General features: G+C 42.7%; 1 protein-coding gene across 10 annotated transcripts in view; it reads right to left on the reverse strand.

The window, feature by feature from the left end:
• LOC115335745 (multidrug resistance-associated protein 1) overlaps nucleotides 1-13,880 on the reverse strand; it is a 65,503-nt gene that overhangs the window by 1,454 nt on the left and 50,169 nt on the right. For 6 of the 10 annotated variants that reach the window (XM_041120223.1, XM_041120221.1, XM_041120224.1 and 3 more), the window contains 7 exons: nucleotides 13,552-13,678; nucleotides 13,081-13,182; nucleotides 11,882-12,028; nucleotides 10,476-10,634; nucleotides 8,830-8,996; nucleotides 7,850-8,044; nucleotides 5,037-6,558 (listed from right to left, as the gene is read on the reverse strand). In XM_041120223.1, coding sequence (XP_040976157.1) covers nucleotides 6,450-6,558; nucleotides 7,850-8,044; nucleotides 8,830-8,996; nucleotides 10,476-10,634; nucleotides 11,882-12,028; nucleotides 13,081-13,182; nucleotides 13,552-13,678 — 1,006 coding nt within the window. In that variant the 3' untranslated portion in view covers nucleotides 5,037-6,449. Of the gene's footprint in view, nucleotides 1-5,036; nucleotides 6,559-7,849; nucleotides 8,045-8,829; nucleotides 8,997-10,475; nucleotides 10,635-11,881; nucleotides 12,029-13,080; nucleotides 13,202-13,551; nucleotides 13,679-13,880 lie in introns of those variants that run through there. The other 4 variants (XM_041120222.1, XM_030001883.2, XM_041120229.1 and 1 more) reach the window with 4 other exon arrangements.

The following is a 13,880-nucleotide window of genomic DNA, read 5'->3' on the forward strand; positions in this document are numbered from 1 at the left end:
TTTTTTCTTTTTAGCTGAGGTCAAAGAGAAACAGAAGTGCCCATGTTGCTGGCTAATTCTGAAACAGACATCCTTTAGCATACCATAATCTCTGATATAAACATCTTTTAAATGCTTGCTTTCCGTTCCTAAATTGGTAATGAAGAGAGAAGGCAACAGAAAGAGAAAATAATCAAAACATACTTTGACACTGGTAGTCTTTGAAAGGGCACAGTTTTGCTGTTGGCTTGCACAAAGTAAGAGCAAACAAAAATACCATCAGCTTTCACACATCAAGCTGTGCTGAAAGGACAAAAGAAAAGGCATTCCCAAAATTACATGTGACAAACCCCCCGTTTTTCAGATGAGATGGAGTCCCCAACTTTACATCCACGTGGTACTGTAAGTGACAAATCAGGAGCTCAAGTCTCAAAAACACGGTAATAGTCATCAAAAGGAAGTTGTCTGGAAGTTGGCTAAAGCAAAATATATAAAGGACTTAATGCTTGAAGATTCCATCCTCTCAAAATCTGGTGTAAGGAACAGCAAGCGGTGTTTAAAAGAACAGGTCTGCTGGCTCTTTGCAGAGGTACTTCTTTCTAGATTAGACTATTTGACTGAATTATGCAATTAGCACAGGTGACTACAGCAGGCTCAGAACTATGCTAATAGCCTATTTTGTAAGTTGCTCTGAAGAAGTTTTAAATATTAAAAAATAAAAGTCTGTCCAACACCTCCAGTAATCTGCATGTCTAGAGCTGATCAAGAGGAGCACCTGGACTTGCCATGTCTACACTTTTGCAGCATTAATTTTTAATAGCTATTGTGTAGCATAAGTGCAACATACACAGAGCAGTTGTGTTTAGCTCAGCAGTAGCTACGCACTCAAAGTCCAAATAAAACCCACTAATCTAAAGAGGGTTTATTGACATCTCAGTGGCTTTCCAACTCTATTTTCTCTTCGGAGCAAAACAAGTGTTTTACTTTAGGTCCAGTAGGGACTTCAGAGAAAAAACAAGTTTTTACCTAGACCACAGCAACAACACATGATGCCCCCACGTTTCTGTGGGAGAACCCGTATTTCCAACCACTCTTTCGGCCAGGCAGGCTGAGCTGTGTTCCCACCCGAGGCAGGCTGCGGCTGGATGGCCAGGCCAGGCCAGGCCACCAGATGGAGGCAGAACCCAGACCAGGGGGTTTGGGAGCCAGCAAGCATCACGGCTATACAGCCCCTGGGAGACAGCCCAGCCCGGCCAGAGCACCTACCCGTGGCAGCCTTTCATCCTCAGAAAGCCACTCACTCCACGCAGGCCACCTGCTCTGCCAGTTGAGCCAGTATAGGACTCCCATGCAATCCTATGAAGTTAAGTCAAGAGCTTAATTAGCACTTTCACTGTTCCAGTTGTCTGTCCAATCTGGACATCAAGAGTTAGGGCTTTCAATTCCAAGTTGATTTTTTTTTCTCTTTCCTTTTTCCTCCTCATTTAAGGCTATCTCAAAGTGAAAACACAGCATACGTAGGAGAGAAAAACGACCTAAAAGATTCTTGTCGCATGATTCCAAGTTTAAAGTAATACCAAAATTGCTAAAGCTAGAAAATAAGAATGAAGGTGGTGTGCACTCATTTACACCAAGTTCATGCACTCGTAGTTCCCTAGATGGTCGCAAGATGCACAGGAACACCAAAATGCTAAAGGCATCAGTGACCCAGAGCGCAACTCTTTCTGTGCTACATTGCGGTTGAACCACTAAAGGATATCTTCAGAGATGTCTCAAGACTGGGAACAGTTTTACAGAAGCAGCTGTGTTCACACACATGAAGAACTAGGATGTTATGTGCAGGTCTCCTGAAAATCCTGAGCTGTTTTCTCAGCAGAATCAGCTCTTCTAGATGTGAAATATCTTCCATGGTGCAGCAAATAATGTCAGCCAGGATATATCTACACGCACTGATATCTGATACAGTAAATTCAACATTTTCTTTTACTCTTTTATAACTATTAACATGCTTATAATAAATGTTAATGTTTATTATTGTTAACACCACCACCACTATCTTCACATGGGCTGCAGTGGCACACACGACTGCTGTAAGATGGAAGAAACAGCACAGCAGGATCTGAACTGGTTTCACAGATCCTTAACATTTTAAGGAACAGATCAGAACAAAATGGTTCTGAGAGAAAGAGCTTTACTTTTAAAGATAAGGGTCTTTTCAAAGACTAGAAGAAATGGTCCATAGTGCAAAGAACATGGAATGAACTGGGGAGAGGCACAGCCTTTCTCTAGATAAGACCAAGGATGCTAAGTCTGGCCACTTTACTTTCAGGCCTGACAGGTATTTGGCAAATTTTTCCACAAAATACACAAAAATAGCCAGCAGTGCAGCTAAATAAGGTTTCCATTTTTTCTGCTGATCTAAATGAAATTAATTGTGCCATCTTTATTAAAAAAAAAAAAAAAAAAAAAAAACAAACAAAAAACACAACAAACCAAAAAACCATGGAGCTAGGCTTCCACATGCTCCGTAGGAAGTGAGAACCTACCCACCTACAGAAGCACAAGACTACCAGCTATGAAGAGCCTGCTGGTGGGCAGATAATTACCTCTTCACCAGGAGGGGACCTGGGGGATGAGAACAGGATGAACTCAGGCCATGTCACAGCAATACACTTCAGGGAAACCCTGCTCTGCAGCAGCTAGATGAAGGTGTCCAGCTCACATCCTTCCCAAGGACTAAGCTGCTCGTTGCCGTACACGCTCCCAGTACAGTTCCCACCCCGTCCCAGATGCTGTCTTTCAGAGCTGGCATTAGCTTTGCTGCGTAAAGGAAAATATGCGACATCAGGGCACTCAAAGAAAATAGGTGTCTGCTACGTGACTCTGAGCTCAGCTGCTGGAATTCAGTGTCACACCCCTGAATTTAGTAGTGCTGCCCCCCGCCCCCCAACAGCTGGAGGGAAGGCTCATCACCCTGGGCTGTGATACTACTGATCCCTGCTGGATGGCAACACTCTCTTGTACTGCAGGTCACATGCTGTCAGGCCAGGTTCCACTTACCCAAGAATGCTGACAGTGTCCCAAGTACTAAATAAGCATTAGGTCCAAACAACACGCACAGAAATGAAACCAGATTAAATAAAGAAAATCAGCTGGTTTTAGTGCCAGATTCTAATAGCTTACCTTGCAGCAAGTTCTATCATTTTCTGCAGTTGGTCCCAGTAACACTGTATGCAGGGATCAGCATATGGCCCTCTCTTTCCTAGCTGAAACAGGATCTCACAGCTACACTGCTCCTACCTCAAGGTACCCCAAAGCGCCTCTATGACACTGCTCTTACACACAGGTTCTGTGGGAAGAAACCTGCATTTGTTCAGCTAGCTCTGTATGCAGTAAAGGTTAGTTCAGACTGATCCTCATAATGCATAATACAATTTTGTTCAAGTTAAATCCAGACAAGATATTCATCATTTTTATGAGGACACACATTGGAAATCAGGATCATGAATCAATGCAGCAACAGCACAAAGCACTGACAGGTACTTAGGGCAAACAGAAAAGAGTGTCTACTCCAGAGCTGGGGCAGAACGGTTTGTACTAGAAAGAGTATAAATATATAGAACTGGGAAAACACAATGATGCATATTAATAACCACATGATTGAAAAAGAACAAGACTGAAGCACACACAAAGAGCAGTCTTCTGATCCCTTGCTGCACTATTTATAAGGTTATCCTGCAAAATACAGCATTTTGGACATGCAGTTCCCCAAATGATCACAAACACCCCGTGAACAGGACGGAGAACATCCAGTGACACTTTGCAGTGTACCCAGTTTGAGATTGCAAATGCAGTTTAAATCATTCCTGCACAGACAACTCCACTGCAAACATTTTGCACAGTGGAAGCATAATTCTGCAAGTTCTGCATTTCAAACAAACCATGCTCCTAAGTGCAGTTCCATTGTTTTCAAAGGACTTACTCACATGGATATGTCAAGGCTTGTTAACATCTGTTAATCAGTATGCAATGGAAAGCATCCTTTCCTCAAATCTGAAATCAGTTTCCCCGAAGTAAAAACTCTAGCAATACAACCTCCTTTGAGTTCAATCCCAAACCTGCAGAGTACTTGCTGAGTCCCCATCTCAATAACAAGCTGCACTAAACCCACAAGGCTTTTCAAAGGTATTTGAAATCATGTCTGAATTCCTTCCTGGTCCTTCCTCAAGGCAACGCTGTGGAGAACGTGTTGGTGGTAACTAGTTTGCACAGGCAAAGCGAGAACACAGCGGAGCTTTACTGTCTCGTTGTCCAATGCCAGTGGCCCCTCTCCCCTCTCCTTCCCAGGGCTCTCCCAGGAAGGAGTGGAAGGGGAAGGATCACAAAGCGTTCTTGGAGGATGACTGTCCCCAAGTGGGTAAGGTCGCATGGTGGTATTCACAGTTCCTCCTCTGGGTCTCCTCTGCAAATAGATCTGTCTCCATTTTAATGCAGCTGCGTAAAACAACACCAGCCACGCACCTTACCTGACAAGCTCATTTCTCTGCTCTATACTCCGTTCCTTACTAACCATTTGCTCCAATCTTTCCACCCTTCTGTCCATCACAATGCTGTGTAAACGTTAGGTGATTTGAAAAACCAAAACCTCCGCTCCTCCCCAAACTCCCAAATCACCCCTTTCCTATTCCATTTCCACAGAGGAAGTTAACACCAAGCTGCCCAGGAAATGTGGCGGGCATAGGCCATGGACACCACAGGTATGACAAGGTCCACAGCACCACAGAATCCTGTTCTACTGATCCATCGTTATTACCTGGTCTGCTCAACAAACTGCAGCACTCCAATTACAAGAGAAACCATGAGATGTGATCCAGCCCTACCACAACACACAGTTATTTGCATTCAAGGTTTCTTATCTGCCCTAACACTCCCCAGACATCAGGCCTAGCAGCCTGGCTAGTCTAAGCAGTACCAGTAATTTCTATTTTCAAGGCAAAAACCTGAACTGCCGAAGCTAACCCTTTGTCAAATACAACGCAAGAAATGACACATCATGCTATCTTTCAAACAATTTTTTTACTTCAAGTTCTTTGCAAATATTTGTATAGTCATTACAAAAAATACCAAAGAAAATTTCAGTCTATTCAATTTCAGAGAGTCATAATTTACAAAAAAATAAATAGTTTTACTCTAAAGAAGACAATTGTCTAGTATTAAGGTCAGCAATATCATTCACCGAAGTCCACATTCTCAGAGTGCTGAGTATTTGGGTCCATCTGACTTAGTTTGCCTTCTTCCAGCATTTTCCTTTAAAAAAAGACTAATCAGAACATGAGAAAAGTAACTTTTTTCTTCCCACAGAAAACTGAACATTCAACATAGATCTCAAAAACCAGACTCCATTGCTAACTGAATTGTTAGACCCCTCTGACACACAACTTTAAAAAAAAGAAGGTGTTACTGTAACAGAAGTTTCCCACAAAATTTAAGAGTCAACAGCAGCAGCATGAAGGGCATGTTTCTTCGATATAAGGCTAATGGTCCTGGATGTGGCAGAGCTTCTATTAAAGCACAGAACTGCCAAAGCCAAGGGTATTACAATCCATATCACGCCAAGCCTGCAACCTCCACTCAGGCAAATCCTCACTTCTCAGCCTAGTTCCCACAGGCATCACCAGGATTCGCCACCCAAGTCAGAATTCCTGAGTGAACTGGGTGTAAGATCAGGTACTGCATACCGCAACACACCAACTGCTGCACGCATTTGGTTTTGGAGTGATTGTCATTCTAGACATGCTTAAATACTGCTTTGAAGTTGACCGTGCTTTTTCACATCAGTACTACTGACATATTATAGTGAACTTGCTGCTATACACTGTAAACACATGAAACCTTTAGGACAATGCATAAAAGCATTAACCAAGTACAGTAAATGCCATAATGAGAAAGCCTGGCACACATGTTATTTCACAAGAAGAATAATCTTTGGACTATAGTACTATATGCCACAAAATGTTCCAAGTGCATCCCACAATAGGTGGCTCATCAAATGAGGAATCAGCAAACAAGCAAATAACTAGCATTTGCAAAAATGTTTTAAACAAAAAAAAAAGGGGGGGGGGAACTTCAGAACATAAGAGCAGATGAAAAGAAAAAGCTTTTCTGAACTTCTCTGATTAATCACTCCACCTTACATTTGAGCATATAATGACAGGTTTCAGGCAAAAATTAAAAGTCTCTGGATTGTTTTGCACAGTGTATGTACTTCTCCTAAAGCTGGCTAAAAATCAATACTAAGGAGAATAAAAAAAGAAAAAAATTGCATTTTTACGTTACTTCCATCGCCATGCTCTGTCTGCTTTCACTAGGTCTGAAACTGAACTGTACAGTTCACACCAGCTCAGGGGAAGTTACAGTTCTCTGACTGTATCACCTCCCTCTTTCCCACAGGAACTAACCGAGTTCAAATGCTACACCAAGCCTGAATCTTTGGCCATGCTATAGAAAATGCCTTTTTCCTGAAGTAGGTGGTCTGGGCTACCACACTCCACCACTTCTCCTCTGTCCAGGACTAAAACTCTGTAAAACAAGGAAAAAAAACATGGTCACAAGAAGATACAGAAAGCCAATGAACACAGATACATATGTACAGACAGAAACTGACTGTAGCATAGCCATTATATGCAAGTGAAGACAGTCCAGACTGTATGAATGGACAGAGGTTCTCAACTCTGTCCTTCCTGACCTCATTGCAGATGGTCTGTCTGGTCTATTTTCTATGTAGCATGTTTACCCAGTCATTTGCAGGTAGCTATGAGACTTTTGACTGTGCTTTGAGCCAGCCAGAAACTAGATGGCAGCACTTCTTGTCAAGGTGAGGGCCCCTAAGACCTTCCAAGATCCGGGATAACTTTCCCATAATACTGCACCACATCAGCTGCTGTTACACAGCTTTTGCTGACGAAATACAAATGCATACATAGCTTATGCAAAACAAACGTGCAACTGCAATTAGGAAGTTTACAAAGAAGTTACAGCAGTCAGTAAAGTCAGCTCACAGTTAAAACACTGCCTTCAGCTACCACCACTAATTGGCCAGGCACTGCAGAGATGCTTGCTAAGCCCTTAGCAGGTGCTGCTGCATGGTGTTACCCACTGCCGTGACTGAACTGGGTGTTCATCTGGTGACACTACTGCTGGTGCTGGGCCTGGCACAGACAGTGCTCCTGTTTCTTATCTTTCACTATTGACAGCACAAAGGGAGGTCTACAAAAGTACACAAAAATCTTGTCACTGGTCACTTTGCTCTCTGCCATTCTGTGATAAAAAGGACAGGAGAGCTTAAAACTGAAATTATGAGACAACAACTCTGCCCTCAACCACACCTTAGCAAGGCAGCTGAAGGTGAGGGAGGCTGTATGAACTATAACCAAAAGTGACGGAAAGAGAAGCATCAAATAAACCTCCAACAAGCACAGGACCTCCCCCTTTGATTCCTTATGCTGTCTGTGCCTAGTTTAGGGTATGAGCTCCCTAAAGCTCTGATGCCTCTTCCAGCTGTGCCTAAATTAAGGCAAGGCCCAGGAATAGACTCCTACCCTCGCCTCCCTCCCCTTCCCAGTTTGCCTGGGCAGGAATGGCACAACAGCAGTGCAACAGAGGGATCAGAGGAGCTCTCCAGGCCAAGCACAGCCACTGCAAGCCAGAACACACACACACCACCCATCAAAACAGGTATTCCAGCAGCTCTGTGGAGAGGTGGCTAAAAATGCACTGGTAAACATTTAGCTAACACAAAGATGCTCATCTAAATAGAGCACAATGCAAGTCACACATGCCATTCTTCAAGATAAAAGTGGTATTACTTTACCTTGTGTAGTCCATTATTGTGTTCAGACGATGTGCTATAGTTAATACAGTACATTCTTCAAACTGAGACTTTATTGTTGACTGTATAAGCTTATCTGTTTCAAGATCAACAGCAGCTGTGGCTTCATCTAGAACCAGTATTTTCGACTTCCTGAGCAGAGCTCGTGCCAGGCACACCAGCTGGCGCTGTCCCACACTACGCAGATGGGATGGGAGGGTGGAGAAAAGAAGTCAGAACAAGTTTGCAGTATTCATTTTGAAGCCTAGCAATTCCTTGTTCTAAAGTATAGGTGCCAAGAATCCAGCAAAATAGATAAGGCTGGTCCTAATACTTCACTGCAGAGTATCTAACAGCATCTGAAACTACATCCCCTCACAGTGAAGTCCTGGCAGTGTAATAAGAGAATACATTACAAATAGTTTCAGCATAACTGCATCAGGCTGATTCACTGAATCAATGCAGTGTTGAGGACTGGATTTTACATGGTTTCTACAGACCAAACATATATCCCTGTTACAGTGCAAAAAGCAAGCTAACAACTTCCTCAGAAAAACTGCATCTGTTGGGCAAAAGCCATGGTAAGTTCAGAGCATCCACTATAAATAGCAGGCTGCTGCTACTGAAATCCTTTCCAAGACTGCCCAAGATGTCAAACCTTGCAGCATTCCGAGTATTTCTTAAATTACTTTAAATTCCCAAACTTGAGAGTTTAAAACACGTTGAATAAAACCTAGTTGGTTGATTGCCTGGTCATGCATTAAGAATTCCCCAACTCCCTCCCCAGATTCTCATACAGGGTGAGGGGGAGGAGCCCCACACTGCACTGCTATTGCTAAGGTCTAGATACATACTATCCCAAGTGAGCTGCAAGGTTTCTGGAAGTGGAAAGTCTAGTTGCAGATGGAAGGGCATGCACACACCTCTCTCAGTTCTCACTCAGTTCTTAAGGCAATATTCGCAAGCACGGTTTTTTGACATACCTGAGGTTCTCACCACCTTCAGCACACTCATGATTAAGTTTATCAGGAAGGGACGATACAAAGTTTTTCAGGTGAGCCAATTCCAAAGACCTCCAAATGTCTTCATCAGAGTGTTGGTCAAAAGGATCAAGATTCATACGCAAAGAGCCAGAAAACAATATTGGATCCTAGTCATAGAAAGAGGTAATTGACAATGTACACAGAACATGGCAAGTGCTCCAAAAATACTTCTTAGATAGTGAAAGGAAAACAACATGTCCAGATGTAGCTGCAAGCAAGCTAACCTACTGAGTTTAGGAGTGAGACCTCACTTTTTCCAACAGCAAGTTATTCTCCCTCACCCTTATTCCTTATGCCTCTTGGGGGCCTGACCTCTGCAGACTCTGGCACTCCAGACCTTTCCATGAGTCAGTAACTCATGAATCCAGGGAAAAAAAAAAAAAAAAACAAAAACAAAACCCAAAACAAAAGAAATCACAACCAGCCAACTTTTTTACTGGGCTACTAAGTTAAAGAACAGGCACTCCCTGGCCAACCTTGTCAGCAGGGACTACTAGGTCAACTTTCCACTTCTTAGGGAATTACACCATCTGTAAATATTTCAAAAGTCTTCAGCTGCAGTATTAGTGAAATGAATGCATTTTTTTCTTGGACATGGAGAAATACTACTTTGGAAATACTGTTGACCTAGTAGTGTCAGACTGATGCAAAGTGATCAAAAGAACAAAGCAAAGTCCCCCCAGATTTCCAAAAGAAGTGGTGCAGAAAACCTTCTAGAGTGTGCTCACTTGTTTTTGCCAGTGTGCTGCAATGGTGATTTATATAACCACATTTTATGGTCTTACTTTGAGTAAGAACAGGCAGTCAATAAAGGCTACGTGGTAAGAATAAGACGACTTGAGACTGCAAGTCCAGTGCTTGTAAATCCATATTTCCAAACGTTTTTCGACTATCAAACCCACAGCTGCTGGGCTAGACTGGGATGACTATGTACTTGTTTCTGTGAGTGAACAGTACTGCACACCTCGCTCACGAGATCCTGCCGAAGTCAGAATGCTTTGTACAAAGGCCCGAAGAGTGCATATCAAGCCTGAAATAGCAACACAAAATCTCAATCCCTCACAACTAGACTACGCAGTACCTTCATTCCATTTCTAAAAAGAATAGAACTACCTAAAATGAAAGCGGAAACCTATCCCTAGAAAAACTCCCCTGCGGGCTCTCCACAAATGGAAATACTCAGACTTTACTTCCCCTCTACTGGCCAAAAGAGCAATGGTCCCAGTTAACTAAGGGACCCCGATCAGGTGTTCAGCTGGGATCAGATCTCCCCACTCAGGCTAAGCTGTCTATAGCATTTAAGTGATAAGCATGGGGTGCTGACAAGGCCCATGAGTCCAAAGGCCAAGGGTTTGGTTCCACACCACAACTCGGCCATAGCCAAGCTCCTACTTGTTACCCAGCACAAGCAAATCAAAGCCAGTCTAGGAAAAAAATCTTGGTTTCAAGTCCATGAAAGAGCATGCTGAAATGACTCAATTTCATAGCTACAGATCACAAAAGGAATAAATATATTCTCCCTAGTACATTAGAGAAACAGCACTGTTACAAAACGAGTTCTGGTAATGGCAGGATTTTGCACCTACCTGAGGGATGATGGTGATCTTGAACCGCAAGTCATGGAGCCCTATCTTTGCAATATTAATTCCATCAATAATAATTTCTCCTTCAGCTGCTTCATTAATCCGAAACAAACCTAAAGTAAGTGAGGATTTTCCAGCTCCCGTTCTTCCAACTATTCCAATCTGTTGGGAAGAAATACAGGAACAACTTACTCCAAGGAAGAGTTACAGCATTTCCAAGCATCTGCTTGAAATTGATACATTTTCAGAAGGTTGTCATATTTGCTGGGCTATTAACACCCCAAAACAGCATAATAAATTGAGGCTGATCAAAAGGGAAGAAAAAAAAAAAAAAATCACTGGATATGAAGAAAATAAGAACAAAAAGCAGTCTCAAAACTTGCAATCCAATTACAGTTTTCAATTTTCCTAGAAAGGCAGATGGAATTGGGTAGAGCAGGCCAAGATTTCCCCAATCCTTTGTTTGGTTCACGCTTCAGAGTTATAATTGCTGACTTGACATTTATCTTGTTTGAATTTATAGCAAAAATATACCAAAAGCACTCGGTTTCATACTGTATGTTTTGTTTCCCAGTTAGACTGAAGTCTCCACCAATTCTTTTCTTTTTTAAATAAATAGAAAAGATTGCTAAGATTTGGTTGGTTGATATATCTCTTGCCATCTGCCCTTTCTTAACCACTCTTGAGGTAGTATTCTGCCTATACTTGTAGGTAGAAAGCGTGCAGTCAGGAAAAAAGCAAATGCCTAGTTGGATACCACAAATAAGGAAGCCGGATAGTAGGTCTGTCTTGCAGCTACCTTTTATGCTGCCGTGCAAGATCACACTCTTATTAGACACCAGAGAATCCACATAGGACTGGGGCGGGATGCATGTGAGCACATGTGCGAGGAAGCAATAGGAGAGACACACACATATCGCCATCAGTTTTGCCAGATCCAGTGAATCTACTCTGAAGTCCCATTTTTTTCCTGCAGAAAGTCTCACCTTGCAACTTCTGCCTCACTAGACCAGGACTTCCCCCCCTCTACTTAGTAGCTCATTTTCTTGAGACTATAATTAACATAATCGCTCTGCAACCTGTACTCCTCTTTGCTTATGGCAAACAAATTAGCAAAATTTCCTGGGAAGGGGAGAGAAGAGAGCGTAAACCTCGCTTCCTTACAAAACCAGACCAAAAGATACTTCACAAGCCCACATAATAGCGTATCTTTATCCCATGATGCAGGATACACCCCGAAAAGGATAAAAGCCTACTACATCTGCCAGTTACAAGAAGACTGATTCTACAGAAGCTCTTCTAGTTCTTAAGGACCCAAGAGACACTACAGAACAGGGATAGACCTCTCTTCAGCTTATGCACGCAGACTTATAAACAGTACCAGTCTATTATAAATTCAGGTTTATTACCTTCTCACCCCCATTTATGGTAACATTTATGTTTTTCAGAACCAAATCCAAGTCTTCCCGGTAACGTAAACCATAGCCTCGAAACTCAACCTTTCCTTCCTCGGGCCAGGTACTTGCTGGGGCGGTTTGTTCAATACTCCATTCAGCCTGAAAAAAACCACACAAATGTATCTGACCAGTTCCTCCTTCAACTGGACACGGGCTCAGAGGACTCAAGGAAAGCAATTAAGAAAAATCCTTGTTAGTCTGTAATTTGCAAAAGGAACTGTGATGGTGATGGGAAGAGAGGGAAAGGGCTGCCCCAAGGCAGATGAAATGGTATATGTAGCCAAGGGCTTTGCTATCACAAGTACCACTTGCTGGATAATCTTTCCTCTTACAAATGGCAGAATCATACACGCAACATGTATTCAGATAACCTGCTTGTACACCCCCACCACAGTAAGGAAACCATTGGGAAAGCCAGACATGCAACTAGAAGCAGTTTAACTGAGACATAAGCTCTAAAAGATTAACAGGCTGGTAAAGTAAACAGCTGCTGCCTCAGCTTCCCACAGAGGTGGGAGGGGAGAGAACACACCCCACTGCATTCACTGCCAGTGCCAGACAGAAAGCCTTTTAACTGTATAAACACTGGTCTGCTACGAGAACCTGAAAAGAAAATTCTAGGAAGGGTCCTCATAAGGTTTGGCTGCAAAAATAGTGACTCAACTCAGGTTCAAGTGACAGGCGTGGCAAAGAGAAGCCATAGGGAACTCTGTTCTGTAGCCAAAAGGGGTACAACTGCAGATGAAATGAATTGTTAGGTGATATGAATCAAAACAAAAAAAGTAAATCCTCTCTACTCCCCACACTGAGAGCAAAAAGTGAAACACAAATTAAAAAAAAAAAAAAAGTTTAAGCACTGAGGAAACCAAAACATTTGTACAGCTCCACTGCTTAGCCCATGGCAGAACAGCACATTTCCTAAATAACACTGTGTAAATATCAGTGGATACACCTCAAACGCACCCACAGGAAGTACACGTGAAGATATAGCCTGTCCCTAGAGGGAGAGCACTGAGAGTACTAAGCTCTGTCCCATCCCTCAGCTCAAAGGACATGCCTAGCTGCACTCCCCAACCCATTCAGCCAGGCTGTGGGTGAGACCTCAGAACAGGGCACTGACTTCTACAGGTGTGGTGGACAACTCAATGTACCTCCTTCTCCATTTCAGCGTATTCTTTGACTCTTTCTACAGCAACAATGTTGGTTTCCAGCTCAGATGACATACGAACTAGCCAGTTCAAGTACGCTGTAATCTGCAAGAAGAAAAGAAGTCTAGAAGCAGTTTACACCAAATATGTTACCTGCAATAAATAAAAAACACAAAACAACCAAAGCACTGCAAGTTCACGGAATGCATGAACACAGATGAGATCTTGGCTTATCAGTGCTGAATAGGAGAAAAGTCCAGATGCCTTTAATATGCAGAGGATGAGTTGTCTTAGCCACATCCCCTAACACAGGCAAAGCACAGAAGGAACTTCCCAGATGCTATTTGTAGGTAGTATTCTCTATGTTCCTTATATTCGTTTTCCCTCCAAAGCCATAGCAAGGTTCTAACTTTCTGATGCAGTCTTACAATTCAGAGCTTTTTTTTTTTTTTTTTTTAAAAAAGGTAAAATTACCTGCAGTGAGTAGGACACTGAAAGGCCAACAAGTCCTGCGCTGAGTTTGTTGCGTGCCATCACTGCAAACAATGCTGCAAAGAGGACAATACAGTTCCCTACATACTCCAGACGGACAGCCAGCCACCTGCAAGACAGAAAAAATGTAATGCATCTTTCCAGTAATTCACCCACAGAAAATTAGGAATGTGGCCAATCAATTGTTCTGTCACACGTGTTGTTTTTTGGAAAGATTAGTGATATGGCACCTGTGTACTGCCAGTGACACAGGAACTGCAAGGTATTTGATATTCTGCTCCAGCAGCATGCAAACCCAGAGGCATCCAAAA

The sequence above is a fragment of the Aquila chrysaetos genome, chromosome 25 (assembly GCF_900496995.4).
Source record: "Aquila chrysaetos chrysaetos chromosome 25, bAquChr1.4, whole genome shotgun sequence".
NCBI classification, from domain to species: domain Eukaryota; kingdom Metazoa; phylum Chordata; class Aves; order Accipitriformes; family Accipitridae; genus Aquila; species Aquila chrysaetos.